This window comes from Artemia franciscana, chromosome 4, assembly GCF_032884065.1.
Source record: "Artemia franciscana chromosome 4, ASM3288406v1, whole genome shotgun sequence".
NCBI lineage: Eukaryota > Metazoa > Arthropoda > Branchiopoda > Anostraca > Artemiidae > Artemia > Artemia franciscana.
The window spans coordinates 50,892,109-50,917,206 of record NC_088866.1 but is presented as its reverse complement, the minus strand read 5'-3'; the positions used below and the strand labels follow the sequence as shown (position 1 = coordinate 50,917,206).

Below are 25,098 nucleotides of genomic sequence, written 5' to 3'. Positions count from 1 at the left end.
TCGTCATTTGTGTCCCGATGTCCCGGTCTGTAATTTCGTCAGTCGAAAACATGACGTCAGTCGACACACAAACATGACGTCACTCAAAAGACACACACACACACAGACAACTTATTTTTTTTATATATATATAGATTAATAAATATGTTCTTGATAAAGATAATGATATACATTTAGATATTATACATACATATTTTACAAATATATAAGAATATCTAAAAGAGTAGGGCAGCCTAAAAAATTGAAGACTTTATTCATTTGGATATACTTAGATTTGAAAAATATAGTTTTAGTCCAAATGTTTGAAAAGCAATCGGTAAACAAAATTTCGCAATTAGAAAATGTTTTTTCACTCTAAACATGTTCTAAAATTTGGCATACAGAATGGGGGTGATAGAAGGACGTAATTTGCTATGGGTCAGGTGGGGGCAGCTTCCCCCGCAAGACTTAAGTTTTCCCAGCCCAGACCTCAGTTTGCCCTCTCCAGACCCATGTTTGCCCCACAGCTGAAATTTAGTTTCTCCAAAAATCTTGTCAAAATTAAGATAAGCCTGTATAAATCATGCATCCACAAAAACGAATTAGTTTTTTTTAGTATATCTTTACCTTTTCTGGTTAAAATATGGATCATTTTCCGGTTTTCACTGTCATTTTCACTTTATTTGGGAGAAATTTTATCAAGGTCCCCCAGGACCTTGATAAAATTACGCCACTGGGGTGACATGTCCGTACAATGCAGGATAATTTTTATCTTTGAGTTTTAATGTCTTTCTTTACTTTCGTTTGAAAAAATGTTTCACTAAAATAACATAATATAATGGTGTTTCACTATAGCATTTTTAGAGCTAATAGCCTTGCTCTCTTTATTGCCGAATCATAACAGATTCTTTTTACGGATATTCACCAACTGATACAAACCATTGAAACCAACTACAACAGGACTTTTAGAAATAAGTAAATTAGTTAATTGAATTAGTTAATTGGTCCCTGATACGCCTGCCGGATTTTCATCGTCCTAGTTTATATGGAAGCGCCTAAACTAGCAAAACCGGGACAGACAGACCGACAGACAGACCGACCGACCGATAGAATTTGCGATCGCTATATGTCACTTGGTTAATACCAAGTGCCACAAAAATTCTTGAGGTGCCAAAAAGCAAAAACGTGACGAACCTGCCCCCCTCTTCCCTAATATGAAATTCGAATGCCATTTTCAACGAAAATACCATGATGACGTAACATACCTTAATTTTGACTAGTAATTTAACACACGTATCTTTTGAAAAGTTGCTTCTCTAGGGTATATTGTCATATTTTAGTGACTCCACGGCCTGAATCCCTTTGATGCGTTTCTTACAGTTATTTTAAGGACTTACCGCACTTTGTTGAAGCAGCTGTTGTAGTGCTTGATTTTGTGCAATAAGCTGCTGTTGGATCTGCATATTCTGAGCAACTGCCGACTGAAGGAAAAGTCGCTGCATATTTTGCTGCATAGCGGTGATGTTTTGCATTTCAAAACCACCTGGAGTTGGTGACATCATTCCTGGTATTACTGACGGTGGAAACGGATATCCTATAAAAGTTTGTAATTTTTATTGAAATATGAAAAGATTCTATGGAACTACTAGTTATTAAATTAGATGAACTTAAAATCCTATAAAACACTCCATACATAAAAAAAAGGTAGATGATCTTAAGAATTCTATAGAATTTAGTGATAGCCTATATCACAAAACGTTACGGAAGTTGATAACCGTCTTTTACGACCGAACATAAACAACTTCTAAGATTATAATGGCTATACATGACAAAATAAAAAATAAATAATAAAACATGGAGAAGAAAAAACAAGGATAATTCCTGACAGTGAAAAAAGGAGAGATAAATCGATCGACAACCCTTGGACCAAAAAAGTAAATAAAAGTGAAAAATGTAGGATTAAACGTTCCAATAACAAAATAAAAACGAAACAAACCTTAAAATAAGCAATAAATGAAAAGCGGCTCTTTTGGAGTAACAGTGCATTAAAAATGGAAACGTTGATTTATTTTTTTTGCTTCGAATTCATTTTTTTTCATTTTAATCTGTTGAATATAGACTGCAAAAGAAAATAAATATATCTAGTAATACAAAAACAATAAAAAATACGTCAAAAGCGACGAAGATATCGACTCTGCCTTTGGAAATACAGAGTCTTTGTATTAGATAAATAAAAAAAAAAACAATTTTTTTAGCTGAAAGTAAGGAGCGACATTAAAACTTAAAACGAACAGAAATTACTCCGTATATGAAATGAGTTGTCCCCTCCGCAATCCCTCGCTCTTTACGCTAAAGCTTTAAATTGTTTTAAAAAGTAGAATTGTGGCAGAGTCAAACTTTAGCGTAAAGAGCGAGGGATTGCGGAGGGGACAACTCATTTCATATACGGAGCAATTTCTGTTCGTTTTAAGTTTTAATGTCGCTCCTTACTTTCAGCTAAAAAAATTGGTTTTTTTTTATTTAATTTCTGAACGTTTTTGAATTAATGCATGTTTGGTTAAGGCTCTCCGCACATAAATTATTAAAATGAAATTTGTATATTAATTCTTTTTTTGGCTAAATGGCTTTCTCTTAGTTTTGATCAGACGATTTTAAGAAATAATGGGTGGAGAAGGAGGCCTAGTTGCCCTCCAATTTTTCGGTTACTTAAAAAGGCAACTAGAACTTTTAATTTTTAACGAACGTTTTTATTAGTAAAAAATATACGTAACTTAAGAATTAACTTACGTAACAAACTTTCATAAGCTTATATTTTATTATGTATACGAGGGGGGTTGTACCCTCGTTAATACCTAGCTCTTTACACTAAATCGTAAGTTTTGTCCCAATTCTTTAAGAATGACCCCTGAATCAGAAAGGCCGTAGAATAAATAGTTGAAATTACTAGAAATACTTTAGCATAAAGAGCAAGGTATTTATCTCCTCCTAAATACCTCGCTCTTTATGCTAAAGTATTTTTAGAACCCCTCATATGCGTAATAATCTCTGTTCGTTTTAAGTTTCAATGCTACTTCTTCCTTTCATTTGAAAAAACGTTTTCATGTTTATTTTTCATTGTTTTCTTATAGTAATGCTAGAGAATCCTGCGCCCTTGTCATTGAATTTTTCTTCCCCCATGACAGATTCCTCCAAAGAAAGATCCTCCAACATAGCCCCCTCTCCTCAGCCCCACCCCCAAACCAAATAAAATCCCCCTGGAAACGTCTGTACACTTCCCAATAACCATTACTATATGTAAACAATGGTCAAAGTTTTTAACTTGCAGCCCCTCCCCCAGGGATTGTGGGGGAGTGAGTCATCCCCAAAGACATAGTTATTATGGTTTTCGACTATGCTGAACAAAATGGCTATCTCAAAATTTTGATCCGTTGACTTTGGGAAAAAAATGAGCGTGGGAGGGGGCCTAGATGCCCTCCAATTTTTTTGGTCACTTAAAAAGGGCACTAGAACTTTTCATTTCCGTTAGAATGAGCCCTCTTGCGACATTATAGGACCACTTGGTCGATACGATGACCCCTGGAAAAAAAAAAAAAAAAAAAAAAAAAAAAAAAAAAAAAAAAAAAAAAAAAAAAAAAAAAACACGCACCCGTGATTTGTCTTCTGGCAAAAAATACAAAATTCCACATTCTTGTAGATAGGAGCTTGAAACTTCTACAGTATGGTTCTCTGATACGCTGAATCTGATGGTGTCATTTTTGTTAAGATCCTACGACTTTTAGGGGGTGTTTCCCCCTATTTTCCTAAATAAGGCAAATTTTCTCAGGCTCGTAACTTTTGATTGGTGAGACTAAACTTGATGAAACTTATATATTTAAAATCAGCATTAAAATGCGATTCTTTTGATGTAGCTATTGATATCAAAATTCAATTTTTTAGAGTTTTGGTTACTATTGAGCCGGGTCGCTCCTTACTACAGTTCGTTACCACGAACTGTTTGATAAATGAATAAAACTTCACTACACAATGACAAATGGCATTACTTTGTCCTTTCAGGCCCCGCCTTCCTCTCACATGAGTTGCCACTTCACCTCGGCTACAAATTCAGTTGTTATGTCTTTAAAGTCCAACTCTAATTTGTTCATTTGAAGTCTTTTATTTAGTTCAATAAAAGTCATTTTTTTTCATTCTAGTAGTTCTTCCTTTTTTCTCTTTTCTTCCTAAAATGTTGGTGTAAATCAACAATAGCTGTTGATTCTTTTATAATTTTGGATTACTTTTTCTTATTTTTTATTTACAATTTTCAGCTTTTATTTTCATTGTTTAAAATTTCTTATTTGTCGGTATGTTTTCCGTATCCGATGTTTTCCATCGTATCCAGGAGTTTTGTTCAGGGGGAGGGATAAGAAGTTAAAAACTTTTAAAAAGGCATCAAAATTTGTTTATGTGGATTTTTGTTACGTTTTTACAAGACGGACAGACACTTCAGGGGGATGAGGGTTTCAAACCTCTACCCCCCCCCCAGGATAAAACCTTGCCTTCCATTATAAATAAACTAAGAACAAAGTTACAACTGGCCAAAGAGCCTGGTTCATCCACCCTCCAAAACCACCCAAAAATGGTGTAGCATAAAGGAAAGGCATAGGCCGTGATAAAAACCTTTTCCTCTGCTGGTAAAAAAAAGCTATAAACAATGCTACTCACCGGGCATCATAGAAAAAGCTGTAACAGGTGAAAGAGGTGTTCCTGGTGTATTCACTCTCGAATCACCACCAAAAAACGGAGCGGCATATGGAAAGGGCATTGGCTGTGACGGTATCGGGTTTAAGTAATCTGATCCAGAGTAGCCGAAAGCAGTAGAAGCCCTCGAGTATCCAAAAGATCCTTCGTTTTGTGCCGACGACGGTGCATGGAATGGCGGTGAGCCAGGTGTATTTTTTCCTCTGTCCAAATCAGGAGTTGGTGCTGTGAGTAAAGCGTCAGTGAGAAGCAAAGCAAGCGTGCAAACCACACAAAAATATAATCAAATAAGCATAAAAAGAGCGTGAAAGGAAGGATTTTAAAATTTTGTGGGTATAATCACGACCGTATCCAGGGGGAGGGGCCGCCCGGTTTGACCCCCCACCCCCCAAAAAAAATTCTTTTTCGTCTGACTCGTAATATAGTAACAAAAAGTTCATGTAAACTAATTTTCAATGCATTTTTTAAAGCTTTTTTGTATGTCCCCCCCGATAAAAAACCTGGATACACCTTTGAATATAAAAATGGTTAATCAAACCACAATTGGTCCATAAACACGTAATTTTGACCCTTCCGCTCTCATTTAATTATCAAGTACATTTTTGAATATTATTTGGACTTTTCAGAGGCCAATTTAACCAAATCCAAAGAAACGACAGAAAAACTAAAGAATAATGTTTAGTACCAATTCAAATTTTACTGCAACTAGATTTTCATAGTAAATTACTATTTGTTTATACCGCCCATTGATGTGCATCAACGAACGTTCCTAATGTTCACTAATGTTGATAATGTCCATCAATAGAAAGACCTTTTAAGCTGTTTCATAAATAGTCCTTCAAGATGTGCAATGAAAAGAGAAGAAATATCTTCTTAAAAAGACGAAAAGAAGAAAAAAGACGAAGAAATTATGTAGATTCCCACCGAAAAACGAAAAAAAGGAAAAATAACCGGTTTGAGTATCATTTGCTGCTAAAATTCTTGAAAAGGAGTTGTAGGGACTTTTTCTGCCCCCGTAATTACAACCCATAATTTTCTTTTTCTAAAAATCATAAAATGGTATAGTGTACTAGAAATATTTTTGTTTACGAAACTTTTTATTCAGTTTACATTTTGGAACTTTACATACGCTTACGTTTAATATTCTACAAGAACTTGAGTTAGAGTTTAGCAAAAGGAGTGGGGTTTCAGGGACATAGACCCTCCATTTACAGGATAGTTCTAGTTCGTTTGAAATAAGCTCCTGTTCGTTCGTGCTGGAAATAGAAAAAAAAAAGTTCCACAGATTTTGGTGTATTTTTATCTGCTCGAAAATAAAAAACGTCTTTAATATGTTTTAGACTCAAGTTAGAAAAGCATAGCTACTACTACTACTTGTAATAATTCACCGCAGCATTAAGCCACCTGAGGCTCCTTCTCCGTCCCAATCTATTCAAAGCCTCTGTCATGAATCACCTATGTAAATTATACTTCTAGCCTAATCCCTTTTCATGTCAAGTCTTTGTCTGTGGGTTACTGCGTAAGTGAGTGCCGAGATACTGAACTCTTACTGTAATAAATTTTTATTTGATTCATTTTGTTAGTTGCGATTTGTCTGTTTAAGAATAAAGAAGGGATTTTTGGTATTTGGATACTTTATTGGGATAGGGAGAAATTATTCGGCAGCAGCCTCCCTCTTTACACCCTCCAAAGAAGTTCCAATTTCCTTTAAATCGTTTCCGTAATCTCTTCCCACCCCATTTGCGAACGACCTGATATTTGTTTAGCCCTAGATGGATGGCCGAAAAGGACAATCTGTCAACCTATACCTGCAAAACGTGTCCTAACCATCTCAATCTTTAGGGCCCAAACAAGCGGAATAGGACCATATCCTTTGAAGAATTACTGTTTGAAATGTGGTCAGTCAGGCAGTTACCCAATACAATCCATAAAATTAGTAAAATTGTCTTCTAAATAGGATTTTACATGAAATAGTCAGATTATTTTTGGTATCAATCTTTATTTTCGGGAATATCCTTATGACTGCACAAACTCAAGGTCCAATGAAGTACTAAGGCACTATCAAATAAGCTTTAAAAGTGGATTTAACCAGATTGGAATCTAAATGTTCATAACTAGCCCATAATTCCCGTTTGTGTTTTTTTTTCTACAGCAACTGCAGTTCATTTACTATTTAATTACAACTGCTTTAATTCGCATCCCGAAGATCAGAAACGTATACGGGTGAGAAGCTTCGGGTTCTTGCGCTTCCCCAGTCCGGAATTAGATTTTTTTTTTCCAAAACTATTCTTAAAGTTTTCTAATAAACGTGTCATTATAAATCATCTACGCAGAACAGGGATCAATACCCGCTTAAGCAAGATTTGGCAACACGTTTGCTACTTGTCCTGTAAAAAAGATACAGCAACTGATACGTCGTTTCGACGCCCTATGCAACAGTAATGGCTCTCTAGGGTCCTTATCATTTTTGATCCAATAATTCACAAACTGTTGTCTTTATTGTTTTATTGTTTGGTAAATGACGACTTATACTTATTGACGACATGACTGCCTGTCCATGGATTATTCTTTGTGGTTGATTGTGTATGGCTATGCTGTTTGACCTATGTGATTGTATGGATGAGTAGGGTTAAGGCCTCGTTCAAGTGCTGGTCTATATTAATCACTAATTTAGGAAAACAGTCTTCTTTTTCTCCTTCTGTATTTTTTTTTCAATGTGTTTATGCTGTTGTATTGGTGGTTTCTCTTTTCATAATATATATATATATATATATATATATATATATATATATATATATATATATATATATATATATATATATATATATATATATATATATATATATATATATATATATATATATAAAGATATTTTAAGTGAAAATAAAACAGTTCAAAATAGGGATGATACCTTTTTATTGACAGTGAGTAGATATAAAATTATTTAACTGGATATTTCGAACACATTTACAGTGTTCATCATCAGCAGTAAAATTACTGCTGATGAATACCTAGTTTTACTGCTGACGATGAACACTGTATATGTGTTCGAAATGTCCAGTTAAATAATTTTATATCTATTTACTGTCAATAAAAAGGTATCATCCCTATTTTGAACTGTTTTACTTTCGTGTCATGGAAAGGCAGTGTGGTCTTCGAAGTTATCTATGATATTTTCAGCCACTGAAATTTTTTAGAAGAAAAAACTAGGATATTCCCAGCCAGTGATAAATGTCTTTCACCGGCTACATGACTAAGTCTACTCTCTTCATTTTGCCCTGCACAGTCAGTGTGGTCCCAAGAATCATTTACCTATGATTCACCTATCTTCATAACTTTGAAGTAATGCTCCGTTGCCTCCCCCTCATCTAAAAAAAAGCAAAATTGCTGACGACAATATATGCAAAAAAAAACTTTAAGTGTCACTGATTTATCCCTTCCATAAGCATATCCTAGTGAGCGATGAGATTTAAAACCAATACAATACTTCCAAACGAAACATATAATACTTCAATGCTAAAACACTTTAAATATTTAAAATACTACTTAAAAAACCAACATTATACTTAAAAAAAAATGAAAAAAATAGGTGTTTATCATATGAGGGCAACTAACAGCAATATTGAAATATTCTTCTTTCCTTATCTAAATTTAGGGTTGGTTCTAATCAAATTCCACAAAGCCGTCTTTTACACAGCATTTATACTATCCTCAGTTTCATCATTTTTAACATCTCTTTCTTGGTATTTTAGTTTAAGAGATTTTTTTGTGGGGGGGTGTCATTTCAGGAAGCTACAAACATACTTATTTTATTTAGCTGCTATTTCAACTAAATAGGCATACTTTACGTACTTTTCCACATTTCAGGGAATGAGCGGGGGAAGGGGCTAACTGGATACCACTTCTACTCCCAGCAATCAGCCAGATCATTTAGTAGAATTCTTTGAAAAAACATTTTCTCCTTCTATAAATATACTTCAATGTTTTAGTTATGAGACATCTCTGCAGCTTGTTGAAGAATCAATTAAAAGGCAAGATCCGGAATAAATTAATAACTGGACTATCAAAATTAAATAACTAATTACCTAACTTGGAGAAAATAAATTAAAACTAATTAAAAGCTCATACTATTGCTAAAGATTATATAGCAAATTAATAAATTTGCTGCATTACATATTCTTCTTTATATATGTTAAATAAAGAAAATAAAGCTTGAAATATTGGCAGAATTAGATCACGAGTTTTGGGTAGCCTATTATACTTTATAAGGGATTATCTTTAAAGTACATTTAAGGAAGAACAAAAAGTCCCAGAAAAAACCTTATTCCACAAAAAAAGTGTGTAAATATCCTACAACAGAAGTCTGTAAATATCCTACCACACCAGCTGACTATTACAAAAAGCAAATAAGCTGAACACAGAAAAACATACAAGCAACAACCATATAGATACTAACCTGTAGGTGTGAGGATGGGCATAGGTATATTTGGAAGTAAAACTGGTGCAGGCGAAGCATACCCACGGTGTGAAGGTTGGGAAGGAGGAACATCGTAATCTCGCTTTCGACGACCTTCGCCTCTTCCTCCTCCTTTTAATGAGACGGCTAGCTTAGCTGGGCTGCATAGTGAGTCAAGTTCAACTGCAGAAACTGAAGCAAGATAGCTATCAAGCAGGCTTAAAGTAGAACAAAAGAATTAATTGTACTATTAAAGTCTAACTAAATCTTATACGAGGAAAGGGGTGAGTCATTGAAAATTTAACTTTTTTTCTGTTTCCCAGAGTCTCCAAAAGTTGCTTCGGTATGAACATTCTCGTTTTTTCCTCTTCTTCTTTCTCTTTCACTTCATTTTGGAATAGCAACAAGTTTCACGGGAGTTAATATTTTCTGTATTACATACCAAAGATCTCTTATAGAGAAAATGACGTGTTTGTATGGGTAAAGTTTTAAAAAAACCTAGATTAAATTATTTTTTTCTTTTGTTGAATGAACAGCAAAAACTTCCACGAAGTTTATTTTTCATTCTACTCCAAAAGGAGTTAGTTAAACTGAGACAGATGGCTGCCTTCACCTCGATTGATCAGGAGCAACATCAGTTGATGTTTGCTTTCGCTTGAATTGACAAATAACTAAATAATGGGCAATCGTGATACAATATTGATGGAATTATTGGATTATTGGAGACAGGGCCAGGAAAGCCAAGAGAGGCCCAGACTCCAGACTCTCTAGAAAAGAGGATAGCAAATAGCTGATATGTAGTATTTAACATAGACTGTCCTCAATTAACAGCCAGTTACAAAATTTGACTGATAACTAAAAAATGGAGAAAATTAGTAGGTTTGTCTCAAAAATGTCAGTCAATAACTAGTGATTTGAATATTGCAGTTTCGGGCTACAAGACCGAATGTGAACAAATAATACTATAAGGTTTAAAAACAAAGAACACAAGTTTTACTTTTGAAGAATTACAAATTGTAAGAAAAGAAGTGTATTTCATATTGCAAAAAGTTATTATTGTTAAGTGCCGAGTTCAGAAAAAAGGATATACTTTGTATTTGTCCTATTTTTACGGTCCTGAAGGAAAATGGTTCTTCTTGACTTGTACTACATTTTAAAAAGCGTTAAATACGGCCGTTTTAAAATTGAAGTTATCCAATCTACGGTTTAATTTCATGACAAAAATTGTTACCTCGCCCCTGTAGACCTTTTCGATTCTTATTGTTCATACACTGTTGACTTTAATAATCAGATACGGTTTTCTCCTGAAATAGTTTGATGCTATGCTTACAAATTTGTCCCAAATGGGTTGTCAACCGCCCGAGGGTTATTACAAAACTCTTTAAACCCACGTTCTCCCTACTTTGACGAAAAGATTCTTTTCAAGAGTCTTCCCTGTGTCTGATGACGCATCCAGCTAGTTATACTAGAATGACGTCATATCCAAATAGAGATGACGCATTTTTTCTTACATACCGTAAGCCTCATACTGCAAAGTCATCTTTTTCTAGATGAATCACAGAAGCGTTATTTTTTGCAGGCATAGAGCTCAGTGTACCGCTCATAGATCTAAGAATGGTGATCATAGCTAGTTATACTAGAACGACGTCATATCCAAATAGAGACGACACATTTTTTCTTACATACCGTAAGCCTCATACTGCAAAGTCATCTTTTTTTAGATGAATCACAGAAGCGTTATTTTTTGCAGGCATAGAGCTCAGTGTACCGCTCATAGATCTCAGAATGGTGATCATAGCTAGTTATACTAGAATGACGTCATATCCAAATAAAGACGACGCATTTTTTCTTACATACCGTAAGCCTCATACTGAAAAGTCATCTTTTTCTAGATGAATCACAGAAGCGTTATTTTTTGCAGGCATAGAGCTCAGTGTACCGCTCATAGATCTCAGAATGGTGATCATAGCACCAGTTCTACCTCACCATGCCACCTTAAAGCGAGAGTACTTGGCGTGGATTGAATTATATGATATGTAGGCAGTACAAATGCGAGAACGTTTGCAAGGTTCTACGATAACCAATTGAAAGTGGACAACAGTTATCTGTTTTTTGAAAATACTCATTTTTTATATTTGAAATACCTTGCTATAAACGAATTTTTGTGCAGAAGCTTATAATTTTTGTTATGAACGGAGCTATTATTGATTAAGAGTGCTGGTTTAGCTTATGTTGAAGTTTAAAATCTCAGTTTAACTCGAAGCGTAGCTAAGGCACTCCATTCGGAGTAGAATTGATAAATTAAACGAAAACTTACCAAGTTTGAAGTTTGATTGTAATTCTACTCCAAAGAAGGAGCGTCAGTGTAGCTGAGAGTTCAACTACCCTCCTTTTCCCCCTTCACTTTGAATACTCAGCGCTTCATCATGAGCTTAACCACCTCATACTACAGGACGTTAAATTAGTGATGTTGCTCTTGGTCAAACGAGGCGAAGGCAGGCATCCTTCTTCGGAGTAGAATTACAATCAAACTTCAAACTTAGTTTAATTTATCAATTAAAACAGCTTTGCATTTAAATCATTTGAATTGTTGAATTAAATGAATTGACCTTGAATTGAATTATTGGCATTTAATAGCCCTGAATTATTAAAAATTAACAAAAGTAATGCTTTGTCAGCGAACGAAATGGTTCATTTTCACAATCTGTGTCATAATCAAAGATCCTGATTTTATTTGAATTTCTAAATCCTCAGCCATCTCTATTGAGTTTCTGGCAGAATGTGAAATTTACTACAAGCCACTGTAAATACAGTGGCCAAGAATAGTTTTGAAACCTTGATGCTTCGACAGGAATAAAAAATAAAGACACTAAGCAGACTCTTCTTTTATCCGATTTACGTTATTGGAGGAAAAGAATTTAATTCCGCTGTAAGAAATAATTTATGAGAGATATTCTAATGGTTGTGAAAAGTTGTGAAGCTCATTTACCAGAGTTCCTGGCAAAATATTAATCTAACAGTTTGTGGTGACGAACTGTAAGTAAGGATCGACTCAGCACAATAGTAATTGAAACTCTAAGAAACAAAATTGTCATATCTATAGATACATCAAAGGGATTTCAAATATATACGATTCACTAAATTGCATGTTTTTTTTGTCTCAAAAACTTTTTTTTTCTTATGTTGAAACAACGAAAAAATTTGAAAGAAATTTTCATCTTCATTAATCAACTTCACATTCAAACAATTCGGAGAATAACTTTGAATTACCAAAAACTATAAAAGTAGTGCTTACATAGTAAACAAATGAATCCCCAATTTGTGATTTCTACAGTAGCAGATTTCTAGCTGAACAGTTGCCAGACAATCCTCTTTTCATAAATGATGTTTACTCAATCAAGTGTTGAAAGAAGAGCTTCAACCCCTCCTCCTTCTCAAAAAATTATTTTTCATTATTTTAAGAAAACAGGCACATGAAAAATTTCACTGGGCCAGCATTGTCCTAAAAACTCAAAATTATTCTTTTTTTTATGATTCTTTTTTCTACCCTTTTGAATAAGTGGGCAATATTTGAAAATAGAACATTCACCATCTTTCTAATAATACCACCCGTGTAAGTGAAGTTATACACTTGATCGACCTTCTAGTTACCTAGCATCACCTTTTCACCCTCATTTATTCCTTGTCGAAGCGACTAAGTCAATGAGTGGATTTAATTTCCAAACATATTCATGCAAAATCTCCACAATCTTTGGATCTCTTAAAACCTACTGAAATATATCAATTTTGCTAGAATTCTTTTATTTACATATAGTACTTAAGTTATCTGCATGAAATGTTGGATTCTAATATAGTCTCACGGCTCTGTACCCTACGAATTCTGAAACACAAGGTCTAATTAGAATATAAGCTTTTTTAAAAGTTCAGAAAAACTTCAGCATAAAAGTAAGATATTTTAAAGGGAGAAGCCACCCTCATATAGTTAATAATTTCTGTTCGTTTCATGTTTTGATGCTACTCCTTACTTTCAGTTGAAAAAACTTACTTTTGTTTATTTAATAGGATTTAATTGCGGACCTGGAGCCGTTTATTAATTAATGGCTCTCCAAAGGACTCATGCTTCCTACATAAGGGGGTCATTTGCCCATATCTTTTAAAATTTGATGACGATTGTACAGAAATTAATCCACTGCGGATGTTAGTTCATCTTATTAACAAAAACTAATTAACAGAAACGTAACAGATACGAAGCTAATTTTCAATCGTTCCAGCTTTTAATTCGCTCTCACCTGGAACGAAATATTCTATTTGTATAAAATAAAATTACTTTATGTCGCACCGGGAATGAACTCACTCCCAAACAAGGGATCAAGTATAAAGACATAATAGAGAATTAATAGATAATAAAGACTCATCAAATAGATAATATAACTGGAAATTTCAAAACTGGGGATAACATCTAGGGAAAGAAGGAAATAATCAAGGACAAAAGAAATCATTCAAATGACCGAGCCAAATGATTCTCCTCTTTTTAAGGCTGCCTAGCTGATGACGTTATGGGTTAATATGAATCAAATGCAGACCTGGAACCGTTTATTAATGGCTCTCCCAAGGGTTCAAATACCCTACACAAAAACTAAATTTACCCTACCCAAATGCTAATATTCCTCATACTCATTAGATTGATCATGTACGAATCTGATTGGTCATTAATCTTTCCGAATTTGATGATAATCGTACAGAAGTCAATTCACTACAAATGCTTGTTAACCGTGATAAAAAAAATTGATCCATAATAAGGACATTATTGAATCAATTCCGCATTAAGGGGGGCGTTGGGGGGGGGGGGGTTAAAACCCCCAAAATGTTTGCCCGGCCGGCAAAAACGTCAAAAAAATGAATGTAAGCATATTTTTTATGCGTTTTTTTTATACGAATTAAGAAATTGATTCGTATCCAGGGCTTTGTTCTATAGCCAACCATCCCAGTAAAATGCCAGTAAAATAAGAAGGTAGTAGTAGTAGATCCCAGTAAAATAAGGATATTATTGAATCAAGGCCGCATTAAGGGGGGCGTGGGGGGGGGGGTTGAAACCCCTAAAATGTTTGCCCGGCCGGCAAAAACGTAAAAAAAAATGAATGTAAGCATATTTTTTATGCGTTTTTTTTTATACGAATAAAAAAATTGATTCGTATCCAGGGCTCTGTTCTATAGCCAACCATCCCAGTAAAATGCGTTCAAATGAACGTATTAGTGCAAATAACTTCAAATTGCCTTTGGCAAGGCTAATACAAATTGCCTTTGGCAAGGCCAAGACCATTATCATTTGTTAAGTTCCCTGCTTTTTCAGGAACTTCAAGTAAGATTCTTTTTTGACCAGTTCGTATCCTATAATAGTCCATAAAAAGAAGGAGAGATTATTTTTTTATGGTTTCTTTGTAAAACCTTCTGGTTTACGCATGTGACTTATTTTCGTAAGCGAATCACACCACAAAAAAAAGTAAATAATTATGACAGCACTAGACCCCCAAGGTCTTAGACCCGTTTTTCTCCCCGTTGATCTCCGTTTCGTGGCCTTCAGCCAGAAAGTGCAATCTTGTGCTTTCGCACACCCTTCCTGCTTACCTTCCCCAGATTTCTCCTGTGTACCAATTTAGAGCTGGGTCGACTCTGACTGAGCTTACAGAGTCACGCTGCTGACCCTCATACCAAACCAAATAACTGGCTACGCCAGGAATCGAACCCGTACCCCTCGAAAAAAGGATTCCCGCCCCATCACAACAACATATTTTTGATGCTTTTTTCTAAAGATTTTTCTCTAAGCCCCCTCTCCCCTCCAAAAACTCCTGGATATATTCTTGTAATGAATATTGTACACAAAATACTTACCCTGATCTCTGATCGTTCCTACTCCCTTTTATGGATGTTGCTAAGGATCTTGCATCTGATAAGTCATCAATATTGACATCAAGAACGGGCAAAAACAGGTCATCCAAAAATTGGTCTACGTCTGAGGACTGAGATGGAACCCGGACTCTTCTCACATGCGAAGCTGAAAAATAGTTCAAAAATTGAAAAATGAAACGCTCCATTGCTTTGCAAATGAAGCATGAAGAAGGTTGATTCACAAACGAAGCCAGATAAAGGTCAAATTCGATTTAATTTCCATTAATGAAGAAAAATTAAATCGTTATTTCAGCAATTATATCAAACCCCACACACAGTCCAGCGGCATATGCACTTACGAGGAATTTCAAAACAGCGAAAATAGCCAAGAATAAAAATTACATTCAAAATTGTTATAGCTCTGTAATATCGACAGGCCAAAAGCCTCCTCGCTCCGCTAATTATATGCCAGTCCTAGCATTTTGAAAAATAAAAATCAGCGACAATTTTAATATATATTTCTTTAGCCAGAATTGACAATCTGTTTGTCAAAATAAAATTTCATATATTTGCAACAGGCTTACAAACAAATTTAAAGCAAAATATAGGCGAAAATATTATTGCTCTTAAATAAGTAGCCTACTTTCTTAGCCGTCATCTATATATATAAAAATAAGTTGTCTGTGTGTCTGTCGAGTGACGTCATGTTTGTCGACTGACGTCATGTTTGTCGACTGACGAAATTACAGACCGGGACATCGGGACACAAATGACGACCGGGACACCAGGACATAGGGAATATAAATGACGACCGGGACACTCAAAGAGAAAGCGACCAGGACACAAGGAATGTTCGATTAGCAATCATCATCAACAAAGCACCGGGACACAAATGACGACCGGGACACATGGAATATAAATGACGACCAGGACACTCAAAGAGAAATTACAGACCGGGACACCGGAACACAAATGACGACCGGGACAAAAATGACGACCGGGACACCGGGAGACAGGGAATATAAATGACGACCGCGACACTCAAAGAGAAATTACAGACTGGGATACCGGGACGCAAATGACGACCGGGACACGACAGAGGGAATATAAATGACGACCAGGACACTCAAAGAGAAATTACAGACCGGGACACCGGAACACAAATGACGACCGGGACAAAACTGACGACCGGGACACAGGGAATATAAATGACGACCGCGACACTCAAAGAGAAATTACAGACTGGGATACCGGGACGCAAATGACGACCGGGACACGACAGAGGGAATATAAATGACGACCAGGACACTCAAAGAGAAATTACAGACCGGGACACCGGAACACAAATGACGACCGGGACACCGGGACACAGGGAATATAAATGACGACCGCGACACTCAAAGAGAAATTACAGACTGGGACACAAATGACGACCGGGACACAGGGAAACAACAACAACGGGGACGCCGGGGGGCACAGGGGGATATATAAATGACCACGGGGACACACGGAATGTTCGAATAGCAATCACCATCAACAAAGCTCAAGGGCAATCATTAGAATAATGAGGTATAGATCTTAATACAGATTGTTTTTCCCATGGACAATTATATGTTGCATGTTCAAGAGTCGGTAAACCTGACAATCTATTTATATGCACAGACAATGGGACAGCCGAGAATGTTGTATATTCGCAAGTTTTACGTAGTTAAAAATATATATATATCTATCTATATTCACAGGTGGGACACAGGGACACAACTACAATGGCGCGCAACTAATATGGGTCGTAACGACTTACGCGCGGGGGGGCTTGGGGGGGGGGGCGCGAAGCGCCCCCACCAACTATGTGTTGGGGTGACACGAAGCGCCACCCCAACAGCTAGTATTTTATAGAAATAGGGGTCATATCATTTTTTTTTGTTCTTTAATCACATAAGTAGCCACCTAGTTACCAAACCCGAAACTCTTTGTGGACTCCCAAATTCTTCTTACCGAAATAGTTAATTTCTGCTGTGTATTTTTTTCTTTAAGCTAAAATACATTAAACTTATGTTTTCTTCATGTGAAAAGTCGATGAAATATAGTGCGGCTGTATTTAATCAGCAAAACAAGAGATGAATATACTTTAAATATAAAGACACCTGCAAAACTTTCTGAGTTTTTTTCTGAGGATTTCTTTTAATTAATAAGAACTAACAACAAACCTGGAACCGTTTCTTGAGAGGGGACAAAGATCTGAAATGAAAGGTTTAGTGAGTAGCTTCCATCTATCTTCTTTATCTTGCAGTAGCGGTATGGGGGTGCCCCAAGGGGCACTATTGCCAAAAAAGTTGTGGGAGGGCAAAATATCTTTTCAAAATCTAGAGGGGGGTTGTCGAGTTGTTTTTTCGATTTTAATTAACAATAATAACAAAAAACGGTATTTTTCAATGAAAATATGAAAAATAGAATTTTTCTAAAACTAGAGGGGAAATGCAACTCCCCCTTGTCACCTATGCTCCTTTTCTTTCTACTTTGAGTGTTTATAGATAATTAGGTAGTTTAGTAGATTTCTAGAGACCAATTACTTTACTTTGTCCATTCTAATAAATTGAAAAAATAACTTTTCGTGGGAAAATGGTTAAAGTGCAATTCCGAGGATTTGAGTCTTCATGCTTCGTTAATTTTAGTTTTAATTGACAATACATTTATTTTACTCATTAGACCAGATCAAAGTGATGAATATTGTTACCATTTAGATGGTTTCGATATAGACATGTGGGTAAATATTTATTTGGAGAGGATCCAATTCTGACACCAGAAAATGTACGCTACTTACAGGAAAAATATAACTTATATTTTATATTATTCCGACAAGCCTACGGCTTTATCCTGTTTTGAATTCTAGGGGATCAGCTTTTTATTAATTCAAGTTCTTTTACTCAGTAAACATAGAAAACATCACAAAACAAAAAAATCCCAGAGGGCCCAGAGGCCCATTAACTGAAAAAAAAAAAACAACTACATATTAATCACTTGCAGGTTGCTGAACTAGACTTAGAGCATATTTACTTATACTCTTACTGTACACTTTGGCTAGCAATTGGCTAGTAAAGCTCAGGCAAGGCCAGATCCAGGGGGGGTACCAGATACGAACCATCGTCACCAAAATATTCGTCAGATTCGTAAAGGAAAAAAATGGGTACACATTTTTCATGCGTCTTGTAAAGTTTCTTGTAATCACCCTGAAAAAATATCCCACCCCCCTAAAAAACAAAAAACAAAAAATTCGCGGATAAGTCTTCGACCTTCGACATCATTATTTAGGTTCCAACTATTTGAAAACCAGTCAACAAATACATGAAAAGGACACAGCACAAATGAAAATAGGGTTAAAAACAAATGTAACATTTGCAGTAACAACACACCAGCAATATTTTTTATTCCACATTGAATTGCTGTACCACAACAGACAAATCCTCTTACAGCTATATTTTAGTTTCTTTATCTGCCTAATCTTTGGTATTGTGTTAAAAGTAAAAAACTGAGAATATAATAAAATATAGACTGAAAAAGCCCTGTTAAAGTATTATATTTGCTCAGATGGATAAAGAGTTAGACTGAACCTGAAGGGGGTATTTTTTCTTCGCAAATGATTATTTCCAAAGCTCTGGCTTTAGTAAATCTATCCTTTTATTCTTGAGACTGGGAATAAAAGCTACAGTAAAATTTTCTTGAGGGGGACAGACAACTATGAATTTAGTTTTTGGGGGAAATGAGGCAAAGAAAGATTGTCCTATCGTCAAAGAGTATACCCTATATTTTTCTGCTTTTTATACCTATATGCTGTGCTACTAGCCATACCCTATTTCAGTATTTTAGCCATTATTACGTGAATATTCTAACTTTGTCCTTAAGTTGTGATTCGTCAGCCTTCTCCCTCCATGAGTCCATTGCAAGGAATTGATATTCTTATTTATTTATCCGAAAAGTCTCCTTAACCTTTTTTATCAATTTATTCTGCTTGCCAAGCCAATTACTCTTAAATTGAACAGAAAAGCGTAAAAGAAACAATAGGGCCACCATAGTTACTTCCAAAAAATATATTTACGAAAATTATCTATAAATCAGTTAGTATTTTTGAAACGTGTGTGGTAGACAGTGGTTTTTCCTTCTAATAGTAAGTTCGGACGTAAAGGAAACGGTCTCAGATCGTAAAATGGACGGTACCGAAAATGAGTAAGAATAATAAATTTTTTTTGCAAAAATAGCTTTACTCTATCATGACAGCCGCCCTGGCCGAGTGGGTTGGTGCGCTGGATTCGATATCCATTGTCTGAGAGGACGCGGGTTCGAATCCCAGTGTACCCAATTCTTCAGTTTGGGACGGGGGTCAGTGGCGTGACTCTGTAAGCTTAGCCAGAGTCGACCCAGCTCTAAATGGGTACCTGGAGAAATCTGGGGAAGGTAAACAGGAAGGGTGTGCGAAAGCACAGGTTGGCTGGCCCCCAGCCCCCCATTGCACTTCCTGGCTGAAGGGCCAAGAAACGGAGATCAGCACCGCCGGTACGGACTGTAAAGTCTAATGCCTTATCCTTTACCTATCATGACAAAAAAGGATAGTAGAACACAAATTTCGGTAAAAATAATAAGGTACAATTTGGACTAAGATATAAAACAAAAAAAAACGTACAAAGTGGAAAAAAAAATGGATACTGAAAAATTCCTTTACTGGTAAATATAACTGAAAAAAGACTTTTTTATTCCGCTCCTCACTCCTGGTGAGGGGCAGAAATTATGCAATTTAGTCTCTTGAAACGTACTCATGAATATGACGTCAATCATACGATTTTTCTTTTCATTAATAAGCTTCTTGTGTAATTTTGCCTGCATTATAGACACTAAAAAACAATACAACAACTGCTGAGGCAAAGTATACTTTTCGAATGTATTCAAAGACATGACATCATTCAAATGAATCTCTTTTTCCAACATTAAGGCTCTTAACGAATTTTCTCCAACTTCTGACCTACATAGATCGTTTTTGTAGGCCAGAAAATTCCAGGATACCAATTTTCTCGAAAGAATAAGCAGCCATTTTCGAGAAAAAATACAAAGATAAATAAATACATACATACACAATTATTGCTCGTTAAAAGAGATAAACACAACAAGTTACCCACTCTGAAACGGTCTTTTTGCCCGAAAAAAACATTAGGAATTTTTTCATAACAAACATTAAAAAAAAACAATAATGAAGTAGATTTGAATAAGAATATAAGAGAAAAATGACGAAACGCACAAAGCAAAAGAATGCAGTCAACGAAAAAAAAAATTACATGAAAACATAATTGAGAAAAAAATCTTTTTAACTAGGAAAAAGGGTAGTTGACCAATATTTAGTCTTTAGACCTTTTAGACTTTAAATGCATTTCTGAAAACACACATTATATATCACAGTTATTGCTTGATTTTGTCACTCTCTGTTCATTCGAAGGAAGCAAACATAGCTATTAAGGGTGCACTGTGGCTAACAATTATGGTTGATTATTTCAACCTGTAACAGCGGCATATGAACACGCTGGAAAAGTTGTACTGTCACAAACAGATGGTAGAAAGAGGGATGGTTTGGACGTAGAATAGCTAATTAAATTTTAATAGTGCTCTTTGCTTTCATTAAAAAACATGTTTTTTAATTTGATTTTTAATTAAGAACAAAGATTTCTTGCTTACAACTAGAATAAATAAGTGCGAACCAGTCATGCAAGGTAAACGGGAAGACCGACCGGGTAGAAAGTTTCCCTTTTCTGGATAACACTATTAGCAAAGATAGTGGGATGCTGGAAGAAGCAAATAGTAGAATAGGTAAGGGAAACGGCGTTCTTTTTTAGGTTGACCAGAGCAAGGTAACTGCAATATGAATGGGGTGGACACCTTCCCGAGAGTGTAATCCGCGGTGGAAAACCAGTGTTTTCAACTGAACCCTCGTGCAAATGACCTCCCGTTCAACTGAGCCCCCTTGCACCTCAACACCATTCAACAACCCTAATTCAATTCAACCCTATTCAACTGAACACTAATAAAACTCAACCCCATTTAATTGAACCCTATTGAAACTCAACCCCCATGCAACTGAGCCCCGTGAAACTGAACCCTCGTGGAACTCAAGCCCCATTGAACTCAACCATCAAGTGAATCCTCTTGGAACTCAACCCCTGTTTAAGTGAACCCTCGTTTCAAATTGGAAAGTTTCCCCTTTCTAGATAACATTAATCGTAAAGACGATGGGATGGTGGAAGAAGCACAAAGTAGAACAGGCAAGGCATAGGCTGCTCTGTATGCGTTTGACAAGAGCAAGATAACGACAAGATGAATGGAGTAGATACTTTTCTGAGATGGAATTCTTAGTAAGGGTATAGTGGATGCCGTGAAGATGTAAAAAGTAGAATAATCAATATGGAGGGGGTTTCTGCGATGGAAAGAAGTTTGGAAGAACAAGAATTTAAGTCTCCCAACTAAAATTATGAAACTAGAGCCCACGGTAACGACTTAAGTGTGGCTTGGAACATTGGCTGCTTCGAAGGGTAGAGGGAGATAAGCCAGAAGCTTTCGAGAGGACTCGAGGTGTCCAAAGGTACTCGTTTTAATGACCATATGCCAAACATCAAGCAGTGCGAGAAATGCTTTTCGAGTCTACTTTCTAGAGCGATAACGAAAGAAAGATTACAACAGTTAGGTCGCGTTTTACAAATAACTGGTACCCATGACTGAGGTGGTAATCCATCAGGGGTCACTAGAAAATCAGAACATTCTAAAATGGAGAGCGAAGGGCTTAAAAAGAGAATTGGAACGAAATAGGAGCTGAGACGAAAGTCGAAAGTGAAGCCCTGAAAAGATTGGATCAGATGAGCGTGTATGGCTTTGTTGATCTCTGGGGGCTTGATGCTGCGACTGGTTTTCAGTAGTAGCAGTAGTTCTATCCGGAAATTTTACTATATCTGAAGATCTCAAGCATTTCTTATTTGTTACTATTGAAGTTAAAAATGAATAAAAACTGGATATTTTGATTACAAAAATCCGCTTTTCACACAGCAATCAACCCTTGAAAAGTGTTGCGACAACCCCCCTCTATGATTTTGGCTATATGGAGTTACGAAAGTTGTAGTTACGAAAGCTACATATATCATCGACCAATTAGTTTTGTTCGAATTAATGTTATAAAATATTTTCCTTATGCTAGTAGCAAAAATATCAAAAAAGAGAAATTGGATATTTGGAAATTCGCTTGTTTTGGATACGAGACTTTAATTTGAGTTTATTATCTTTTCACCAAGAATATTCATTTCAAAGCAACGGCAAATCAATAACGATAACAAACCACTATTGAAAAGAAGTCTTTCATTAGTTGATAAGAGATTCCCAACTCTTTAGTATCGCAAAAGTGCAAGCGTGGCAAAAGCTAGCATAAAGTGAATAATTGAAGAGATTTAGAAAAAAAATATGAAAATGTCATAAAGTATTAACAAGCTGAAATTTGCACCAAAAGCTGATAAATTCTCAAAACCTTGCATCAAAATATAGATAATGTTGGTGAAAACACTTTAAGGTTTATGTTTACTGCGAAACCTGCCATGAATTTTAGAAGGGAAAGATATTTATTTTACTGGATTCACTACTCTTAGATCAGTCCTTTCGCTGAACCAGAATGCACTATTCTTTAGACTTTCTCGAAAAGAATTATCAAACTTGATTGAAAAGTAGGAAATGTTCCTATTTTGAATGTATTTTATGCCTTTTCGATGAAGTTTTCAATTTTAAAGTACCATATACATGGAAACAAAAAGTTTTTTTGTCCCCTCAATTTATCTCTGGTCTATTCTTAGTTCAAATCTCCAAATTTTAAAGATTTTTCTTTTGGTGGTTCAAAATTTGTGAATTTTTTAGCGCAGTATTGCACTTTCGTTAGAGCTGCCATGCCGAAAATACGCCAAAACATAAAATACGCCGAAATGTCAAACCAAACCGAGCAAATAAATGAGCAGAACTGATCAGTTAAATTTGACACCGCTTTCCTTCCGGAAAAATTTAACATCCAAAACTTGTTGATTCTAAAAAATAACTATACCTTCAAGCAAGAACACCTTTTCAAGCTGCTTGATGTCATACGTTTACAGCTTCTTTGACATTTTTTAACCAACGTTTCTTTTTTTAATTATTTTTTAATTTCTAAATATAGATACACCTTCAAACAAAATGATCTTCTTGAGCTGTGTGGTGTCACACGTTTTTAGCTTTTACTTATGCAATTATCGCCCATGGATTCTATCTATTTTTATGTTTTAGTTCCCAAAGATAGCCACACAATCAAACGAAACCACCGTCATAAGATTTTTGATGTCTTATGTTTTTAGCTTTTTTACGGATTTTCACCAACATTCTTTTTTTTTATTTTTTAATTCCCAAAAATAGCTACACCTTCAAATACAATCACCTTCACAAGCTGCTTGATGTCTTCTGCTTGATGTCATTCGTTATTAGCTTTCTTATGGAATTTTCACCCAGATTTCTTCTTTTTTTCTTATTCCCAAAGATAGCTACACCTTCAAACAAAACCATCGACTTAAACTGTTTGATGTCATACTTTTTTTTAGCTTTTTTTTTACGCAATTTTCACCAAAGTTTTATTTTTTATTTTTTAAGTACTAGAGGTAGCTACACCTTCAAATAAAATCACCTTCACAAGCTGCTTGATGTCACACGTTTTTAGATTTTTTTTTTTTGAATTTTCTTTTTTTCTTTTTTTATCCCCAAAAATAGCTACAGATTCAAACAAAAGTACGTTCTTAAGAGGTTTGATGTCATGTTTTGAACTTTTTTATGCGGAATTTTCACCAGCGTTTGTTTTTTAATTTTTTAATTCACAAAGATAGCTACATCTTCGAGCAAAATCACCTTGTCAAGCTGCTTGATGTCCTATGTTTTTAGCTTTTTAATCGAATTTTCACCCCCATTTCAGTTTTTCTTTTTTTTTAATTCCCAAAGCTTTATTTTTTCTATTCCCAGAACTACAAAGGTGCATATGGAGACAATTTTCATTAAAAACACGATCCCTGAAATATAATGGTTGTGAAATTTACTTCTTAAGCAATTCAATCACTTTTCATGTCATTGTTCTTATTACTTTAGAAAAAAAGAAATATAATTGGTAGACGGAAAAAGCTGAGTTTAAACTATTGAGCAATTAACATTTGTCGCTTTATGTTGAAGAATTAATAACGAAAACAGGAAAACAGCAAACTACAACCGCAAAGGAGACATAAACCTTAACAAGTTTTCAAACTGGAATATAGGCGTTAAGTTTCCTTAAAAGCGTCAGCTGAAACGTTAAATTTTGACTTATCGAGAAGAAATTAGCTGAACTCTTTGCATGTTAAAAAAACCTGAAATATAAGGACAGTTTCATTGTTTTTTTGGACTTCGAAATAATTTGGATTTATTTAATGTGACTATGGAATAATACCAAGAATGAATTCGTGAGATCATTAGATACACTAAATTGCAAATATTTTATTAGCAGAAGTTGTTTGAATAGAAGGGTGAAAAAAGACAAAAGAAATTCTGGAGGATATCTTAAAAAGATGTTTCTTAAAAAACAAAATGTCGGTAAGAAATTGTGTTCCAGGAAAAATTGCTAAATAGGCACAAGTGATTCTTGAGGACATTCTAGAAAGGTGTTTCTTAAAAAACAAAATACCGGTAAGACATTGTATTCCATGAATAATTACTAAATAGACCGAAGTGATCCTTGGGGATATTTTAGAAAAGTGTTTCTTACAAAGAAAAAAATACCGGTGAGAAATTGTATTCCACCACTAATTACTAAACAGACGCAAGTGATCCTTGAGGACATTTTAGAAGGTGTTTCTTAAAAAAAATATCCGTGAGAAATTGTAATTCATGAGTAATTATTAAATAGACGCAAGTGATTCTTGAGGATATTTTAGAAAAGTGTTTCTAAAAAAAAAAAAAAAAACAAGATTTCGTTGAGCAATTGTATT

General features: G+C 35.2%; 1 protein-coding gene across 2 annotated transcripts in view; it reads right to left on the bottom strand.

The window, feature by feature from the left end:
- Positions 1-25,098, bottom strand: part of LOC136026549 (unconventional myosin-XV-like) — a 365,167-nt gene that overhangs the window by 173,605 nt on the left and 166,464 nt on the right. For both annotated transcript variants that reach the window (XM_065703235.1, XM_065703234.1), the window contains 4 exons: positions 15,062-15,224; positions 9,173-9,390; positions 4,681-4,941; positions 1,377-1,573 (listed from right to left, as the gene is read on the bottom strand). In XM_065703235.1, the coding sequence (XP_065559307.1) occupies positions 1,377-1,573; positions 4,681-4,941; positions 9,173-9,390; positions 15,062-15,224 (839 nt within the window). The remainder of the gene's footprint in view (positions 1-1,376; positions 1,574-4,680; positions 4,942-9,172; positions 9,391-15,061; positions 15,225-25,098) is intronic.